The sequence below is a fragment of the Heptranchias perlo genome, chromosome 3 (assembly GCF_035084215.1).
Source record: "Heptranchias perlo isolate sHepPer1 chromosome 3, sHepPer1.hap1, whole genome shotgun sequence".
Lineage (NCBI taxonomy): Eukaryota > Metazoa > Chordata > Chondrichthyes > Hexanchiformes > Hexanchidae > Heptranchias > Heptranchias perlo.
The window spans coordinates 13,757,412-13,777,963 of NC_090327.1; the positions used below are offsets into that span (position 1 = coordinate 13,757,412).

General features: G+C 43.6%; 1 protein-coding gene across 2 annotated transcripts in view; it reads left to right on the forward strand.

Moving 5' to 3' along the window:
- The window catches only part of ldlrad4a (low density lipoprotein receptor class A domain containing 4a), a 336,816-nt gene that overhangs the window by 127,921 nt on the left and 188,343 nt on the right, over window positions 1–20,552 (forward strand). For both annotated transcript variants that reach the window (XM_067978209.1, XM_067978208.1), the window contains exon 4: window positions 157–297. In XM_067978209.1, the coding sequence (XP_067834310.1) occupies window positions 157–297 (141 nt within the window). The remainder of the gene's footprint in view (window positions 1–156; window positions 298–20,552) is intronic.

The following is a 20,552-nucleotide window of genomic DNA, read 5'->3' on the forward strand; positions in this document are numbered from 1 at the left end:
GTTGCATATGTTTATAAATACTTATTGGAATTCAAAATGGACATTTCTATAATCCTTTATTTAGAAAGTTCTTTTTAATGGTGATTGTTGAGAATTGAGAACTAAATACTTTAACAGATGATGCATGACAGTAAATAATGACATGCTCTTTTACAGAGTGCAAATTCGACTGCACCAATGGCAACTGTTTGAAATTTGGAAACTTAATTTGCAACCAACTAAATGACTGTGGAGATAACAGTGATGAAGAAAACTGCCCGCTAGTAACTGAGCACCCACCTCCAACAATCTTCAACTGTAAGTGTTGAACTTCAGCTCCTATTATACATTACTGCTGTTGGACAGTTGGAGAACTAAGATTGGATTTTGTTTTTATTGTCACTGCGCTATATAAATGCAAGTTGTTGTTGTTGAAGATGAGTTACGCAGCATACAAGATTATTTGAGGCTTTTCATTAATTTGTTTTTGCATGTGTGATCTCTGATGTTTTGAGACCTGTAAATTTTACTATATTGGCAGATATTCTAAATTGCAGATACTGATGCTTTGAACCGAGTGAAGTGTTTTTGAAATGTTGGAAATAGCAGTTAACCTTGAATTGTCATTTGGGCAGACACCCTGTAGCAAGCAGAGTGCATTTGGCCCTGGTCTTGACATAGTTTCAAGTTGCATTTGTTGCAGTTTGGAAATATGAATCAACTGTAACCTTTTGTCTTGGGGCTCGCATTAAACCTGTGTTTGCTCTTGATATCTAAGTTGACTGTGTTTTGGTTACAACAATTTAGGTAGTTGAAATACAAGAGAATTGAAAACTTTTTAAAGTTAACCCAGACGACAAACCTACTTCAAGCAGTGTTCCCGACTTAAAGGGGGTACCATCTTTATGACGGTTTTCAGAAAATCTTTTTTCACTTGTAAATGCGCAGCATGATAATGAAAATTGTTTCAAAGTTTTATAGTGACACTTGCATATGGTGGCATCAAAGATACTTCTCATCCTCCCAAAACAAATTGTTTGCATCACATTTTTCATGAATAGCATCCCATGAAAATGATCAAGAATGATGTTGTAGTTAGTGTTTAAAAAAAATGCAGCAATATCACTGTTGTTTTGATTTTGTACATACTTAAAGTACTTTGATAAGTTGCTAATTTTGATTATAGCAGTGCAGGGCAGTGTCATATACGGCACCTGTACCAGTACTTTTGGATTCAATTTTTGCTTCAGCATTACAAAAGAAAATCAAATGTCGAGCATGTTTATAAACATAATTTATAAAAAAAAAGACATCTCTGTAGTAAATCTTTACTTAGCAAGTTGTTTTAAAATATCTGTTCCTACAATTGTGTCTTTCCTTTATGTAGTAGTGCCAAAGGCTGAACAAAGTTAGCCCACTCCACCAAGTGAGACTTTGAGTTGTGGGGGTGGTGGAATGGAATGGTGTCCCCTCTGGCTCTTGCTCCCCAAAAGAGCTTTGATAAGTTGGAGATCATAGTGCTCAAAGGCAACAATTTACCTTGCACCCTGAAGATGGTGTGCAACAGATATGTGCCCTATTTATAATACACAGAGTCATACAGCACAGAAGTAGGCCATACAGCCTGTCAACTGTGCACTTGTCTTTTTCTCCGTGAGCCTAGTCCTCTCACTCTCCTGCTTGCTCCACTAGCCTTAAATATTCTTCTGTTCAAGCAACTTCCTAAATCCCATAACACTTATGTTTCAGCAATGGTTTGTGACACACAGTCCGAGCACCATTTCTGTAAAGACATTTTTTCTCCCCTCCCCTTTAACTCTTTTGTGATTATCTTAAATGTGTGCCCCCTCATTCCTGTCATGCCAACCAAATGGAAACAATCTATTATTATTAACCCCATCATAACCCTTATTAAGCTTGAAGACCTCTATCAGGTAACTCCTCAACCTTCTGGGCTCCAGTGATAAAAGTCCCATCTCCTAAAGTCTCTCTGCATAACTATAACCTCTCAAACCTTGTAACAAAGTAGTAAACCTATGCTGCACTGTTTCTATTGCTTTTATATCCTTCCAATACTAGGGTGCCCAAAACTATACACAATACTCATATGTGCCAATCATCAGTGGTTCTAGCTGCTGTTCAAAGGGGCGCACCCACATTTAGGGTGTTTGCTGACAAATATTAAGGGGTAACGTTCCCCTCTTTAAACTAATTTGGCAGGGGGATGGGCACCAGGATGTAGCAGTAGAAAGGAAAAACAAGGTGCACAAAGGATTTTGAGAGACAGATAGCACTAGAGTAAGATTTAGTACAGTATTAGGTGGGATCAGACTGAGAGAGAATACGAGAAGGTCTAAGATAGGTTTAGAGTGCATGTGTGTAAACGCACGAAGGATGGTAAATAAGGTTGGTGAGCTGTAGGTGCAAATAGACACATGGGAATACAATGTAGTGGCGATAACGGAGACCTGGCTCAAAAAAGGGCAGGATTGGGTACTAAATATTCCTGGATATAAGGTGTTCAGGAAAGATAGGGAAGGAAACAAAGGAGGGGGGTAACAGTATTGATTAAGGAGAATATTGTAGTGCTGGAGAGAGAGGATGTTCTTGAGGGGTCAAAGACAGAATCTATTTGGTTAGAGTTAAGAAACAATAAATATGCCATTACACTATTGGGTGTATTCTATAGGCCACCAACTAGTGGGAAGGATATAGAGGAGCAAATTTGCAGGGAAATTACAAAGACGTGCAGGAACTATAGAGTAGTAATAATGGGGTACTTCAATTATCCTAACATGGACTGGGATAGTAATAGTGTAAAGGGCAAAGAGGGGGAGAAATTTCTGAAGTGTGTTCAGGAAATCTTTCTTGGATCAGTATGTTTCCGGCCCAACGAGGAAGGAGGCATTGCTGGATCTAGTTCTGGTGAAGAAGGTGGGTCAAGTGAAGCAAGTGTCAGTGGGGGAGCATTTAGGAAACAGTGATCATAGAATCATAAAGGTTACAGCACGGAAGGATGCCATTTGGCCTATCGAGTCCACACTGGCTCTATGCAAGAGCAATCCAGCTAGTCCCACTCCCCTGCAATTTTATTCCTTTCAAGTACTTATCCAGTTCCCCTTTGAAGGCCATGATTTAATCTGCCTCCACCACCCCCTCAGGCAGTGCATTCCAGATCCTAACCACTTGCTGCGTAAAAAAGTTTTTCCTCATGTCACCTTTGGTTCTTTTGCCAATCACCTTATTTCTACGCCCTCTGGTTCTTGACCCTTCCGCCAATTGGAACAGTTTCTCTCTATCTACTCTGCCTAGACCCTTCATGATTTTGAAAACCTCTATCAAATCTCCTCGCAACCTTCTCTGTTCCAAGGAGAACAACTCCAGCTTCTCCAGTCTATCAATGTAACTAACGCCCCTCATCCCTGGAATCATTCTAGTAAATCTCTTCTGCACTCTCTCTAAGGCCTTCACATCTTTCCTAAAGTGCGGTGCCCAGAACTGGACACAATACTCCAGTTGTGGCCGAACCAGTGTTTTATAAAGGTTCATCACGACTCCATACTTTGTACTCTATGCCTCTATTTATAGGATTGTAGGGTTTAGGTTAGTTATGGAAAAGGACAAGGAGCAATCTAGAGTAAAAATACTTAAGTGGAGGAGGGCCAATTTCAGTGAGTTGAGAACGGATCTGGCCTGGGCAAATTGGTATCAAAGATTGGCAGGCAAAACTGTAATCGAACAATAGGCAGCTTTTAAAGAGGAGATGGTTCGGGTACAGTCTAGGTACATTCCCACGAGGGGGAAAAGTAGGGCAACCAAAGCCAGAGCTCCCTGGATGAAGAAAGAGATAGAGAGTAAGATGAAGCAGAAAAAGGGGGCGTATGACAGATTGATAATACAAGTGAGAACCAGGCTGAATATAGAATATACACAGGAGAAGTGAAAAAGGAAATAAGAGAGGCAAAGAGACAGTATGAGAATAGACTGGCGGGTAACATAAAAGGGAATCCAAAAGTCTTCTGTAGGTATATAAATAGTAAATGGGCAGAAAGAGGAGGGGTGGGACTAATTAGGGACCAAAAAAGAGATCTACTCTTGGAGGCAGAGGGGCATGGCTGAGGTACTAAATGAGTACTTTGCATCTGTCTTTACCAAGGTCAAAGTCACAGTAAAAGAGGAGGTAGTTGAGATACTGGGTGGGCTAAAAATTGATAAAGAGGAGGTACTAGAAAGGCTGGCTGCACTTAAAGTAGATAAGTCACCTGGTCCAGATGGGATGCATCCTAGATTTCTGAGGGAAGTAAGGGTGGAAATTGTAGAGTTGCTGGCCATAAACTTCCAATGCTTCTTAGATATGGGGGTGGTGACAGAGGACTGGAGAATTGCATAAGTTACTCCTTTGTTCAAAAAAAGGTGTAAGGATAAACCCGGCAACTACAGGCCAGTCAGTTTAACCTGGGTGGTGGCGAAGCTTTTAGAAACGATAATCTGGGACAAAATTAATAGTCACTTGGACAAGCGTGGATTAATAAAGGAAAGCCAGCATGGATTTGTTAAAGGGAAATCGTGTTTAACTAACTTGATTGAGTTTTTTGATGAGAGGGTTGATGTTGTGTATATGGACTTTCAAAAGGTGTTTGATAAAGTGCCACATAATAGCCATGTCAGCAAAATTGAAGCCCATGGAATTAAAAGGGGCAGTGGCAGCATGGATACGAAATTGGCTAAGTGACAGGAAACAGAGAGTAGTGGTGAACGGTTGTTTTTTGGACTGGAGGAAGGTACACCGTGGTGTTCCCCAGGGGTCGGTACCAGAACCAGTGCTTTTTTTGGTATATTAAATGACTTGGGCAGGATTTCAAAGTTTGCAGATGACACAAAACTTGGAAGTGTAGTAAACAGTGAGGATAGTAATAAACTTCAAGAGGACATCGACAGACTGGTGGAATGGGCGGACACATGGCAGATGAAATGCAATGCAGATAAGTGTGAAGTGATACATTTTGGCAGGAAGAACTAGGAGAGGCAATATAAACTAATCTAAAGGAGGTGCAGGAAACGAGAGACCTGGGGGTATATGTGCACAAATCTTTGAAGGTGGCAGGACAGGTAGAGAAAGCAGTTAAAAAAGCATAAGGAATTCTGGGCTTTAATAATAGAGGCAAAAAATACAAAAGCAAGGAAGTTATGGTGAACCTTTTTAAACACTAGTTCGACACTGGAGTATTGTGTCCAATTCTGGACACCGCACTTTAGGAAGGATGTGAAGGCCTTGGAGAGGGTGCAGAAGAGATTTACTAGAATGTTTCCAGAGAAGAGGGACTTCAGTTACGTGGATAGACTGGAGAAGCTGGGATTGTTCTCCTTAGAGCAGAGAAGGTTAAGAGGAGATTTGATAGAGGTGTTCAAAATCATGAAGGGTTTAAATGAAGTAAATAAAAATAAACTGTCCCAATTGGCGGAAGGGCCGAGAACTAGAGGACACAGATTTAAGGTGATTGGCAAAAGAACCAAAGGCGACATGAGGAAACACTTTTTTACACAGCGAGTAGCTATGATCTGGAATACGCTGCCTGAAAAGGTGGTGGAAGCAGATTCACTAGTAACTTTAAAAAGGGAATTGGATAAATACTTTATGGGAAAAAATTCGCAGGGCTATGGGGAAAGAGCAGAAGAATGGGACTAACTGGATTGCTCTTACATAGAGCTGGCGTGGGCTCGATGGACTGAATGGCCTCCTTCAGTGCTGTAATGATTCTATGATTCTCTTAATATTGTCCCTCCCACTAATGAAATTGGTTCTGGCCTCTGCACACTCTGGATGGAATTCTCCTGAGAACACCAGCTGGAATCACTACTCAGCAGCATTCCCATCCGAGGATTGTTGAAGTAAGAGGACAGGGTAGAGGGTAGGGGGCAAATGAAGGGGAAAGGGAAGAAGTAGAAGCCTGGAACAGCGTTTTGAAAGTTGGCGGCTAAGTGTGTGCTAGTATCAACGGGAAGGGGGTGCAGAGATTGGAAGGCTGATGCTGCTAACTGAAGGTGGAGGGGATCCATTAACTGGAGGGGGGGGGAGGGAAGCTGCTGGTGGGTGGGGAAAGAGTGCTAACATCAGCTGAAGCAGGAGGGAAGAGTTCCAGTATTAACTAAGGGGAAGATGGTAGAAGAGTGCTAGCTTGAACTGGGTTGTGGGGGTGGAGAATGCCAGACTGAATTATAGAGGCAAGGGAAGAAGAATGTCAGTATGGACCTGGAGGGTTGAAGGGGGAGAGAGTGTCTCTGCACAAGGGTGGGTATTTAGATGGGTCCAAAGGGGGTAAAGTGCCTTTGAACTGGTGGGGGTGAGAGGTGGAGAACATGGGAGAATGACTATTGAGGTAATTAATGGGGAAAAGATAGTCTAATTGGTTCCATTGATAATCCAAATGTCACTTAGTTTTCCTTTTTTAAGATTAATAACCTATCAATTGTGAAGTATAGAGAGCTTAAAATGAACTAGAATGCATAATTTTTAGTGTAAAATTCAATTTTCAAGGGCAGCAAGTCCCTGGAACCTCCAGAAGTGCACCGTCAGTTTTGTGTTTTCATATTTGAGTTTCCCCTTGAGGCTTTCATGTACTTATGTTTTATTTCTGGGACTCATTTAAAGGAAGAGTTCTCTGCCTCCCTGTTTCAAACCTCAAGCTCACTGCAGACTCCTATTTCACAAGCAGAAGGAAAGAGAAAAAGCCAAAAGCTTAATCTCTGCTCCTCTCCCAGTTCTCTGTTGAGGATTGGCTGATCTTCGACCTCAACTCCATTTTCCCACTCGATTCCCATATCCCTTGATTCCCCTAGAGTCCAAAAATCTTAGTGTTGAATATATTCAATCACTCAGCATCCACAGCCCTCTGGGGTAGAGAATTCCAAAGATTCACAACCCTCTGCATGAAGAAATTCCTCTTCATCTTAGTCTTGAATGGCCGACCCCTTATCCTGCGACTATGCCCCCTAGTTCTAGACTCTCTAGCCAGGAGAAACAATCTCTCAGCATCTACCCTGTCAAGCCCCCTCATATTCTTATATGTTTCAATGCTTTCACCTCTCATTATTCTAAACTCCAGAGAGTGTAGGCCCATTCTACTCAACCTCTCTTCATAGGACAGCCCTCTCATTCCAGGAATTAAACTAGTGAACCTTTGTTGCACCGCCTCCAAGGCAAGCATATCCTTCCTTAGATAAGGAGACCAAAACTGGTACTCCAGGTGAGGTCTCACTAAAGCCTTGTACAACTGTAGTAAGACTTCCTTACTCTTGTGCTCCAACCCCCTTGCAATAAAGGCCAACATGCCATTTGCTTTCCTAATTGCCTGCTGTCCCTGCATACTAACTTTTTGTGGTTCATAGTCAAGTGATGAATTCTGTGTTACTTTCTGCTTTGCAGTTCTAGCAAGTCAGCCTGTAAACAGAGCATTAAGAAATTATTTATGACTTGGTCATATAATAAGTCAACTTGCTTTAAATTAAAAAAGAATTGGCAGTGTTAAATGGAGCCAGTCTGCACTTCTTAAATTTTTACAATACTTTCTAAAGAAAAATAAACTACTTGTGAGCTGCTGCATCTTTTTTGGGATAGCTGACACTTGACTGGAGTGTTTTGAGGGTGTACAGTGTACTCGTGCTCGGTCAATTTAATTTATTCTTAGCAAATATGTTTTATGTAGTAAGAATGAACAATTACTTTAATTGGATAAAGCATGGATTTCTTTAATAAACACAGAAAATACTGGAGAAGCTCAGCAAGTCAGGCAGCATCTGTGGAGAAAGAAACAGAATTAATGTTTCAGGTCGAAGACCTTTCATCAGAACTGGAAGATGTTAAAAGAGTTAAAGTTTTTTATGGATTTCTTTATTCTTTTTCATTTCAATCAGTGCATTCTTATCAGCTGTTGCTCCACTTCTCCAAGGCTGTCATTTTTAAATGGTGACTCTCTCTCCTGACATCGGTCCTAGCTCCTGCTGCTAATTTTATGTCTCCTGTTCCTGGTATAAGAATTCTTCTGGTCATTGTGAGTAGCGACATTGTGAATGTGTTCACGAATATTTTCTCTGCTCACTATTCCTAGCAAAGCCATAAGCACATTCTAATTTGAAATCTGAAATGGTATTTTTATTTGATGCTTTGAACTCGTACCCCATTTCCAGTTAAAGTGGTTCTACAATATGGCCTCGTAGAAATAGGTCATAGTGGTAGCACTCTCGCCCCACCCCAGCGATTTGAGCACATAATCCAGGCTGACACTCCAGTGCAGTACTGAGGGAATGCCATCTTTCAGATGAGATGTTAAACCGAGGCCCCTTCTTCCCTCTCAGGTGGGCGTAAAAGATCTCATGGCATTTTTCGAAGAAGAGCAGGGGAGTTCTCCCCGGTGTCCTGGCCAATATTTATCCCTCAACCAACATAACTAAAAACTAGTCATTATCACATTGCTGTTTGTGGGACCTTGCTGTCTGCAAATTGGCTACTGTGTTTCCCACGTTACAACACTTCGAAAGTACTTCATTGGCTGTGAAGCGCTTTGTGATGTCCTGAGGTCGTGAAAGGCGCTATATAAATGCAAGTTCGTTCTGACTTTCTTTATATGATATTGAAGAAAACCAAAAGTAGTTAATATATTCTCAATTGCTTATTCCTTCTTCGACACAAGGGTCTGATTGGTTTTGAAAAACGAAAGAACCAGCTGAATAAGTTTGGTTGGATTCTTCTTTAATATGTGGTAGCTTCAGTGGAGGTGAAATTTATCAAGTGCATTAAATATTTAGTAGTCTGGTGCAGATGTTAATGAAATGGATGTTGCTATTTTAAGAGGTTTAACAATGATAGTAATTTTCAAAGTGGGAATGCTGACTTGCACACTGAAAGTCTTTGAATTCTAATAGTGTTTGTCATCATGCTGGCTGTGCGAGACAGATGGATCATGAATACTGTCTAGACAGACTGTGCCCGAGTGAAGCTGTGGTCTCTGAGGACATACACTGAGATGCTGGCTTAGGTAATTGGAAAAGTAAGGACATTTTCTCCTCTAATCAAATACCAATCAATGCAGATATTGGTTTAGAGCCTAGAAAAAGTCCTCTGTTTCATATAACAAGTCAATAGTTATCACTGTTTGAAGTTCTATATTATTTAGCTCTGGTGAAAAGAATGTATGTATGATAACATTATTGACTTTGACTCTAATTTGTGTAGTCTGCAGATTGATCAAATTCTGGCAGGTACCACAGCTGATTCTGAATGTTTAGGCATGCAGCTGCCTGCTTCCTCTTAAGCACAAAAATTAAAGGGTCGATTTTAACCCTGCCTGCCTGACAAGAATGAGCTGTGGTTAAAATGGTCACATACTTTTCTCTCTGTTTCCGACGCGCTCCTGCCCACTGCAGGCAGATGGGAGCCTAATTAATATCTAAATGTTGGGTTTCTATGATGCAGTTAGGATCCCAATGTGATTTTAACTGCTGATTGTGGCATTCATGCTCAGTGCCGGACCTGCCATTGGAACCTGGCAGCAAGCAAGCGCGGTTCCAGAAGAGGTCCAGAACAGTAAGTTTTCTTTTGGTTTCCTTATGGGTCGAGAGCAGCTGGAGTGTTTTTTTGAGCCCCACGGGCCTCTTCCTCCAAATTTCACCTGTTCAATGTGGCATGTACATGTCCTCAGCTTGATGATTCCCTTGATTGCTCAGCAGAAACTTAAATTATGGAGATCTGCAGACACTATCTAATCAAAACTGAATAATTCTATACTGTGTGGGGTGAGAGATTGCACTGTTTATATAAATGGAGGTAAATACATTTAGCTAACATAGATATATCATTAATCCACTTTAAGGAGAGAAAATGTATTAAAATTTAACATGTTGACTAAATATGAAAATATTTATAAGGGAGGGGTATCATTTCAAGATAAAAGTAATAGTTCCAGCTGATTGCTTGTTCTAGGGTACTAGACGCGTGGGTTTTGTTCCATTAATTTTTTAATGTATGCTCGTACACATAGTTGTCTCTGCTGATTCATTGAGAGTAATGTTCTGATTTATAATTGTATAACTACATAAGGCACTGCTGCATTATAAATAGAACTTGTTCAGTACTGTATCCAGATGCCTGGTTGATTTTTGTATTTGATTTGTGCTGGGGCCAGCTGGTGGCCAAGATAACTGGAAAAGCTAGTAGAAATATAAGAATGCTTCAGGGATCTGCAAAGTTCTATGTTGATCCAGTGACAGAACATTGTAGCTTGGTTGGCAGACTGCAGAGAAAACTCAGCTCTTATTCCTGGACTCGGTGGAGTCTAAAAGTATGTTGTCATGTGGACTTCAGGATCCATGCATCTTCTCCAACATTGAACAGATGTGGCTGTCATTTCTCTCCCAAGATTTGTTAATCCAGATATTCATGTTTATAAAGGAATTCAGCAGCTGAAGTGCCTTCGTTTCAACATTCTACAAAGAATGTCAGTGGTGAAGCTTTACACAATTCCTGATCTGCCTATAGAACGTTCTTCCAGGCAGGGAAGTTGCTTGAAAAGCTCACCCCTTGTTCTTGGAAGTTTAGAAGTAACCCAAGGTTGTTGGAACATGTATTAGGCTGTGGAAAATACTGAGCCTATGAACACCCAATGACAATTTCGCTAAGCTTTTCTGTCTCTACCTACCAGAATTAGTTTTGTAAAGCCCCTGTCTTTGTTACAGTTATCTTCATTTACCCCATTTCATGATATCGCAAGACAATTATGGATGAGGAAAGCCTATCTTGAATCAATCCATCCAGAAAGATCCTAAAGTCCCCTTGTTGCAGCATCCAATTGTTTCTTAAATGCTCCTGGGTTTTTGCCTTCACCACTCTATCTGCAAGTTTATTTCATACACTGATCACTCCTTATGTGAAGAAGAATTTCCTAATATTAGTCCTAATTTTACCTTTTACTAGTTTAAACCTATATCCCCTTGTTGTACTCTGGCAATTTAGTTTGAACGAATATTCCGTATTGACCTTTTCCATTCTGCTAACTATCTTATATACCTCTACATGATGATCTCTCAGACACCTCCTTTTCAGGCAGAAAAACCCCAATTTCTCCTGTTTTTCCTCATAACTCAGATCTTTTGACACTAGGGATTAGTCTCATGGCTCTTCTCTGCACTGCCCCTCCCCCTCAGTGTTTGAATGTTTCCCTTGTGTCTTGGCGACCAGACATAGTTCCCAACCTGTGATCTGACCAGAGCAATGTACAGTTTGATCATAACTTCCTCTTTCTTGTCTTCTACTGTTTTGGCTGTGTAATTCAACATTCTATTGGCTTTGTTGATTGCTGCTTTGCATTGGTTGGACATGTTGAATGTTGAGTCTCCCAAGTCTCCAAGGTCTCTTTTATCTTTATCCTTAGGTATTTTAACGTTAATCATGGAGTATTTGTGTGAACCGTTCTTCTTTCCTTTGTCTGCACTAAATTTCATCTGCTGTTGTTCTGGTCCACATTTTGTCCAACTCATTCTGTAATTTCAGAGTTCCCTCCTAGCTTGATATCATCTGCAAATTTGCATTTGGTTTCTAAATCCAAGCCACTGATGTAAATTAGAAAGTTATAGTCCAAACACCAAGCCCTGGGACACCACATCAATTCTTGTACACCACACCCTTCATCATAGAATTATAGAAATTTACGGCAAAGAAGGAGGCCATTCGGCTCATCGTGTCTGTGCCAGCCGAAACAGAGCTATCCAGCCTAATCCCACTTTCCAGCTCTTGGTCCGCAGTCTTGTAGGTTACAGCACCTCAAGTGCACATCCAAGTACCCTTTAAATGTGATGAGTGTTTCTGCCTCTACTACTGTTTCAGGCAGTGAGTTCTAGACCCCCACCACCCTGTGGGTGAAAAAATTTCTCCTCAACTCCACTCTAATCCTTCTACCAATCACTTTAAATCTATGCCCCCTGTTATTAATCTCTCTGCTAAGGGAATTAGGTCCTTCCTATCCACTCTATCCAGGCCCCTCATAATTTTGTACACCTCAATTAAATCTCCCCTCAGCCTCCTCCGTTCCAAAGAAAACAATCCCAGCCTGTCCAATCTTTTCTCACAGCTAAAATTCTTCAGTCCTGGCAACATCCTTGTAAACCTCCTCCTTACCCTCTCTAGTGCAATCACATCTTTCCTGTAATGTGGCGACCAGAACTGTATGCAGTACTCTAGCTGTGGCCTAACTAGTGTTCTATACAGTTCTCGCATAACCTCCCTGCTCTTATATTCTATGCCTCGGCTAATAAAGGAAAGGATCCTGTATGCCTTCTTAACCACCTTATCTGCCTGTCCTGCTACCTTCGGGAATCTGTGGACATACACTCCAAGGTCCCTCTGTTCCTCTACACTTCTCAGTATCCTACCATTTATTGTGTATTCCCTTGCCTTGTTTGCTCTCCCCAAATGCATTACACACCTCTCCGGAGTGAATTCTATTTGCCACTTTTCTGCCCACCTGACCAGTCCATTGCTATCTTCCAGCAGACTACAGCTTCCTTCCTCACTGTCAACCACACAGCCAATTTTTGTATCATCTGCAAACTTCTTAATCATGCCCCCTACATTTAAGTCTAAATTATTGATATATACCACAAAAACCAAGGGACCTAGTACTGAGCTCTGTGGAACCCCACAGGAAACAGCCTTCCAGTCACAAAAACACCCGTTGACCATTACCCTTTGTTTCCTACCACTGAGCCAATTTTAGATCCAACTTTCCACTTTCCCTTGGATCCCATGGGCTTTTACTTTTCTGATCAGTCTGCCATATGGGACTTTGTCAAAAGCCTTGCTAAAATCCATATAGACTACATCAGCGCTACCCTCATTGACCCTCCTTGTTACCGCCTCAAAAAATTCAATCAAGTTAGTCAGACATGACCTTCCCTTAATAAATCCATGCCTCTGTCCTTGATTAATCCGTGCCTTTCTAAATGACAATTAATACGTAATTCCTCTCACATGTACTCATTGCTTTCTACTCTTAAGACAATTTTTTATCTATTCCCAAGATTTATTCTGAATCCCTACAGCTTTACATACACCATGATCAACTTTATAGACTCTCATGTGGAACTTTTGTCAAAACATTTTGGAAGTCTAGAGTCACTTTTGTTTATTATACAGTATATTGGACAGCACAAATTGTATATCCAGTTTCAAAACTCTTGCAATTGTAACAAATTAGAACTTGATCACTATAACCGTACTGTGTTTGCACAGTTTGGTCATGACTGATATAGAGAAGGAAACCTGCTTGGTCATAGTTGATTTCTATACTGTAACCAATCTATTGGACACCAAAGAGTGATCTCCTATTTTCTTCTGCTGTAGTGTCCTTGATAATCTGTGTATTCCTGTCCTTTTTACCAAATCAGTGCACTACATTTTGTTGTAAGTATTGATACTGCAAAGTCCATTAAAACCTAAAAATTGATGGCTTTGCCTTCCTCAGTTTCATTCAACCCTTCAAGAGGGTGGCCAACTCTTAAGCAATATAAAGACGCTATTTAGTTTTAGGTAGTGCAGAAAAGAATTGAGGCAGGAAAATGTTACAGTGTAACAGTAACTTCTGTTCATTACCTCCAAAAAATACATTACAATCTAACCAAAGAGATATTTTGCATCCAATTAATTTCTGACCTGTGCCATCTTGTTCGTTAGTTTCTCACTCTCATCAATTTTTACGCTAGTGCTGTGACGATTACTTAATTACAGAGTATTTCAGATTTGTGTAAGCTGATCAAATTAATGAAACAGAGTTGACATTAATATTGCTCATTTCTAATCATCTAAATGCAAAATTTCATGATTTACCATCATCCGACGGCTGAACAAAACAAAGTCCTTTTTTGTATTCGTTCACGGGATGCGGGCGTCACTGGCGAGGCCGGCATTTATTGTCCTTGAGAAGGTGGTGGTGAGCCGCCTATACAAATCAATTATGTCTGCTGGTTTTTGTGTTGCTCTATCTCTCTGTCTCTTCTCTTCTGCTTCTGCCTCTTTTTCTGTTGCTTCTTTCCCCTCAACTGACTTCTCCTGCTGTTCTGTATCTTTTTCTTCCACTTTGGTGGGTGGTATGGTATGGTGCGGTGGGGAAAGAAGCCACCAAGCAGCATTTGGGCTGGGAGTTGTGGAGAAAATGTGATCCGTAGTAGTTCCCTTCCCAAACTCTACCCAATCACTTGAAGTTCTATCATGTTCCCTGCTACTTAACCTTCTCACTACCCATTCCCCTTCCCACCTCTCCCTCACTCCTGTCATAACACCTACCCTTTTGAACTACTCATTGAACCTCTGTTTCCACTTCTTCCCTTGATGCAGTGTCACACATCTCATCTGTAACCCTCCATCACCTGTTCACTCCCACTCGCTTTTGTTAAGGGTGAGTGCTGAGAGGCCAGAAGCCCCTTAATCCTCAGCCAGTTCCCCATAACTCTCCCTCGTCCCTGTCCCTCCCCTCAAGCCACTCGTGCTCTTAATTCCCCTTGCGCTTTCCCTACCCCTCCTTTCCCCTCGCGCTCTCCCTGCCCCTCCTTTCCCCTCGCGCTCTCCCCGCCCCTCCTCTCCCCTCGCGCTCTCCCTGCCCCTCCTCTCCCCTCGCGCTCTCCCTGCACCTCCCCTCCCCTCGCGCTCTCCCTGCCCCTCCCCTCCCCTCGCGCTCTCCCTGCCCCTCCCCTCCCCTCGCGCTCTCCCTGCCCCTCCCCTCCCCTCGCGCTCTCCCTGCCCCTCCCCTCCCCTCGCGCTCTCCCTGCCCCTCCCCTCCCCTCGCGCTCTCCCTGCCCCTCCCCTCCCCTCGCGCTCTCCCTGCCCCTCCCCTCCCCTCGCGCTCTCCCTGCCCCTCCCCTCCCCTCGTGCTCTCCCTGCCCCTCCCCTCCCCTCGCGCTCTCCCTGCCCCTCCCCTCCCCTCGCGCTCTCCCTGCCCCTCCCCTCCCCTCGCGCTCTCCCTGCCCCTCCCCTCCCCTCGCGCTCTCCCTGCCCCTCCCCTCCCCTCGCGCTCTCCCTGCCCCTCCCCTCCCCTCGCGCTCTCCCTGCCCCTCCCCTCCCCTCGCGCTCTCCCTGCCCCTCCCCTCCCCTCGCGCTCTCCCTGCCCCTCCCCTCCCCTCGCGCTCTCCCTGCCCCTCCCCTCCCCTCGCGCTCTCCCTGCCCCTCCCCTCCCTTCGCGCTCTCCCTGCCCCTCCCCTCCCCTCGCGCTCTCCCTGCCCCTCCCCTCCCCTCGCGCTCTCCCTGCCCCTCCCCTCCCCTCGCGCTCTCCCTGCCCCTCCCCTCCCCTCGCGCTCTCCCTGCCCCTCCCCTCCCCTCGCGCTCTCCCTGCCCCTCCCCTCCCCTCGCGCTCTCCCTGCCCCTCCCCTCCCCTCGCGCTCTCCCTGCCCCCCCCCTTTCCCCTCGCGCTCTCCCTGCCCCCCCCTTTCCCCTCGCGCTCTCCCTGCCCCCCCCCTTTCCCCTCGCGCTCTCCCTGCCTCCCCCCTTTCCCCTCGCGCTCTCCCTGCCCCCCCCTTTCCCCTCGCGCTCTCCCTGCCCCCCCCCTTTCCCCTCGCGCTCTCCCTGCCCCCCCCTTTCCCCTCGCGCTCTCCCTGCCCCCCCCTTTCCCCTCGCGCTCTCCCTGCCCCCCCCTTTCCCCTCGCGCTCTCCCTGCCCCCCCCCTTTCCCCTCGTGCTCTCCCTGCCCCCCCCCTTTCCCCTCGCGCTCTCCCTGCCCCCCCCCTTTCCCCTCGTGCTCTCCCTGCCCCCCCCTCTTTCCCCTCGCGCTCTCCCTCTTTTGCGCATGCTATGACTGCACAATCCAAATTCAACTGAGTCTCAGTTCTGGATGAAAATACCAAATACCAGGCTTCTGGGAGAGGTTTTGGGAGTCTTTTGAGACCTTCAGGTAAATACTTCAATGAAGGCATTAAAAGACACAAAAAGCAATTCAATTAATAAATGTAACTGTTATTGTGAAATATGAATTTTTTTGAATTTAAAGAAAATTTGCTTAAACCCTTTAGACATTAGCAATTTCAGTTACTGAGGGAAAAATGAATTCCAACCACCTTGAGATAAAGGCCAATATTCCATTAGCCTTTTTGATTACTTTATGTACCTGTGCACTATTAGTGATTTGTGTACCTAAAACCCTTTGCACCTCCACAACTTAGTCGCTCAACATGTAGAAAATATTCCCCCAAAAAAATTCCATTGCAGCAAAAGCTGGAATTCCATGGATGAACCATGGAGGTTAAGAATAAAAAGGAGGCAAAGAAAAATGCACAAATCTGGAAAAGAACTGTCACTGTTTAATATCCTGTCTAAATCTCATGATTTATATTTGTCAGCATTAAATGACATCTACCACTTGTCTGCCCAGCTATACAATTCTCATTCTCGTGTTTAAATCCCTTCATGGCCTTGCCCCCGTCTCTTTCACTTCCACCAGCCCTACAGCTCCCCCCCCCAACTGAACTTTCTGTTCCACTGACTCTGGCCTCTTGTGTGCATCCGCCATCCCTTCATCCCACAATTGGCAGCCATGCCTTCAGCTGTTTGGGCCCAAGAATTCCCTCCCTAAACACGTCCGTCTCACCACCTCCCTCTCATCCTTTAAGGTCCTCCTTAATACCCATCTTTGACCAAGCTTTTGTTTACCTGTCCAAATATTTCCTTTGGTTCAGTGTCCATTTTTGGATTACACCTCCATGAAGTTCTTTGAGACATTTTTCTATGTTTAAGATACAATATAAATGTAGGCTTATATTGTAAACAACAACAGAACTCAGCCCTAGCTACTTCAACTATGATGATCCAGATCCACGTACAACTATCCTTTTCTTCCTCTATAGCCAACATTCGATCCATTTCAAAAGCATTCCACCTGTGCTGTGTTCTCCTCCTTGTGGACCAATCTCCAATATGATACTGTATCAGAAGTTTTGCTAAAATATAAATTAACAACGTCTGCTGAGTTTTCCCCATCTACAAGGTTTGTTACCCAAAGAAATCCAAGAGATAAGGCTGGTAATATAGAGGACCAGAATAAATACAAAACACATTTAAGGGAATTAAATGAGGATTACACGGAGTGCAAATATGTAAAACAAGATTCGCAGACAATTGACAGTCATCTTTAGACTGAGTTGACGCACTTGTAGGGGCTAATGGGGCAGAAATTGCTCGGAGTGGTGAACCAACAGTGCTTGCCGCTCCGTAGATTTATACTAACCCAACAACTTACCGCAGTCTTCACATCGGGCATTTCCTCAAATAGGAAGCAGAGAAGAGCCCAGTGTCTGTTCAGGCGAAGCTAGGACCTGTGGGAGAAGCGAGAGGATAAAACTCTCCCCTTGACTAATCAGATTGCAGCATTTTTGACAAGCTGGAAGTGAAAGGTACAACATTAAAATCATTGTAAGAACAGTTATAAACAGCGAAAGAAAGTGAGGGTAAGAAATAATTGAATTAAATAAAAGGACCAGAAGGAAAAAGTTAAAAATAATTAATTTTTAATTTTTTTTTAATGACCAAGAACTATTAAAATAAGGAGTAATGAGACTCCACATTTTTAAAAGTTAGTTTTTAGTTGTTTGACAGTCATTAAGATTTACTGTGCTGTTAAAAGTTAGTTTAGACCTGGTATTTTTAAGTGTACCTGTTCTGTAGCGATATCACTTACTTTCAAGCTGGGCAGATGAGCAAGTTGCTGCTTTTTCAGTGATTTCACTGATTGCAGTCGGCGATATACCTTTAATTCAAAGCTGTCCTATCGCTGGCGAATCAGTAGGATCAAGTTCCGGATTTCTGCGTTTCACTGCGCATGTGCGGGTGCCGGGACTTGTTCCTCCATTTCACCACTAACAATGGTGAGCGCTGTTCTTTTCCAAGCAATTTCTGCCCCAGTGTGTACAGCTTGAAAGGCAACAACAGACACAACTCTATTCTCTCTGAATACTGAACCTTCGGGAGAATCTGCCGTAGGGGGGAGGGGGGATCCAGGAAGGCCTCAATTTTAAAACTCTCATCCTTGTTTTCAAATCCCTCCATGGCCTCGCCCCTCCTTATCTCTGTAACCTCCTCCAGCCCTACAACCTTCCAAGATCTCTGTGCTTCTCCAATTCTTGCCTCTTGCGCATCCCCGATTTTAATCGCTCCACCACTGGCAGCCGTGTCTTCAGCTCCCTAGGCCCTAAGCTCTGGAATTCCCTCCCTAAAACTCTCCTCCTCTCTACCTCTCTCTCCTCCTTTAAAATGCTCCTTAAAACTTACCTCTTTGACCAAATTTTTGGTCGCTTGCCCTAACATCTCCTTATGTGTCTCGGTGTCAAACTTTGTTGGATAACGCTCCTGTGAAGTGCCTTGGGACGTTTTACTACGATCAAGGCGCTATATAAATGCAAGTTATTGTTGTTGTTGTTGAAAGTGAACTCTCAACCTTATGATTTAGCAATCTTAGAAGGACAGCGTTTCTGTCTTCTTTGGATGGCTGATCTGCTCTGATGTATGTGGAGCATAATATCCTTCAAAAAAGGAGCAAGTACTTTCCTTTAGTAGGCAATTTATTTTTCCACTGGATAGTTGTTCATTTTGTATGTATCTGTGTGTATTAAGTGGACAAAGATGAGGTGAAGATAAATGGAAGTGCAGAGTGGAATACTCCAAAATTGTTGCTTCAGACAGATTTTTGCTATAATTTAAGCATTCTATTTACTATTCCAAAATTGTTGGAATTCCTGCAGTGACTTATTGGTTTGAATAAACACTTCTTTTCTTCGCTTCTTTTCTTTCCTGAAGGCATTGACTCTGAGAGTACAACTCCATGGCTTACCCAAGTGAGTATTTTTTACACGTGAGCCTTGACGATGAGTGTCCCTAGGCTATTCAAGACAGTAGGCATCACAGTCAAACCCAATCCTATCCTCGTTCGACATCCATACGTGCGCACTTCCAGCAGAAGCCGCTGGACAGCACTTGGGAGTGGGAATTTTGGCCAGTTTTTCTCTCTCTAACATAGGGGAACTAAGGGTAGTTGTAGTGATCTTGCTGCTGCATTGCCTGAGATCATCTAACTTCAAATTTCTTCCTGCCCTTTAGTGTAAATTTTCCCAGAAGCAAATCAACTCTGGCCTCCCTACTATAGCTGCTGATCATGTAGATATGGCATTGATGCAAGTTGGATTCCATGGATCTATCAATGTAACAGCAAGTGGCGCAACAGCGTGAGGAAATGTGATGCATTCAGCAGGGATGAAATACAGCTACATGAAAAGACCTTTCACTTAGATTGATCTTGCATGCTCAATCTAGGCTACTAGATTGCTGCTGGTGATTCCAAGACTTCATAGATAGTTTGCTAATCTTCTGGTGGGGAAAGTATCTGTCTGCTACTCCTCCATCCTTCCAAATTCCCCTCTCAGCTCAAGATTGAAGCAAAGGTAACAACAGTCATTCTTATGTTTTTGTCTCTCCTCTTCTTCCCTTTGGCCAAGGACACCCTCATGCAGAGATTTGCTGGCTCTTATTGTTGACCAATCCATCAGAATTATGTGCAGCGTTGACCTAGAGACCCAGATGAATGGTCAGATGTGACATTGTGACCCTGGAGGTTCCAGATGAAGGCATTACTCTTGACTAGGCAGGTATAAAGGAGGTAAGATTCCAACTGTCTGTTACGACGACACTGCTAGGTTCCAGGAAGGAACTAACTTGAAGGCGTACAATGTTAAATGGAAGTCCTGTAGCACAGCCACCAGTTCAATCTCCTGAATGTGTCGTGCTATGACAATTTTGTTGAATTCTCAGATGTTTCTAGATGAGGATTCTTTTCAAGCTTTCTCAGAGTCCTCACTGCTGCTGTCTCTTTAAAAAATTCATTCTTGGAATATGGGCGTAACCAGCAAGGCCAGCATTTATAACCCATCCCTAGTTGTCCTTGAGAAGGTAGTGGTGAGCCACCTTATTGAACCGCTGCAGTCCACGTGGTGAAGGTACTCCCATAGTGCTGTTAATTAGAGAGTTCCAGGAGTTTGACCTAGTGATGATGAAGGAACGGCGATATATGTCCAAGTTGGGATGGTATGTGACTATGAGGTGATGGTGTTCCCATGCACCTGCTGCCCTTATCGTTCTAAGTGATGGAAGTCGTGGGTTTGGGAGATGCTGTCGATGAAGCCTTGGTGAGTTGCTGCAGTGCATCCTGTGGCTAGTACACACTGCAGCCACGTTGTGCTGGTGGTGGAGGGATTGGATGTTTAGGGTGTGGATGGGCTGCTGATCAAGCGGATTGCTTTGTCCTGGATGGTGTTGAGCTTCTTGAGTGTTGTCACAGCTGCAGCCATCCAGGCGAGTGGAGAGTATGCCATTGCACTCCTGACTTTGTAGGTGGTGGAGAGGCTATGGGGAGTTGGGAAGTGAGCCACTCTGCGCAAAATACCCAGCCTTTGACTTGTTTGAGTTGCCATGGCATTTTTGTGGCTGGTCCAGTTGAGTTTCTGGTGAATGGTGACCTTCAGGATGTTGATGGTGGGGGATTCGGCAATTGTAATGCC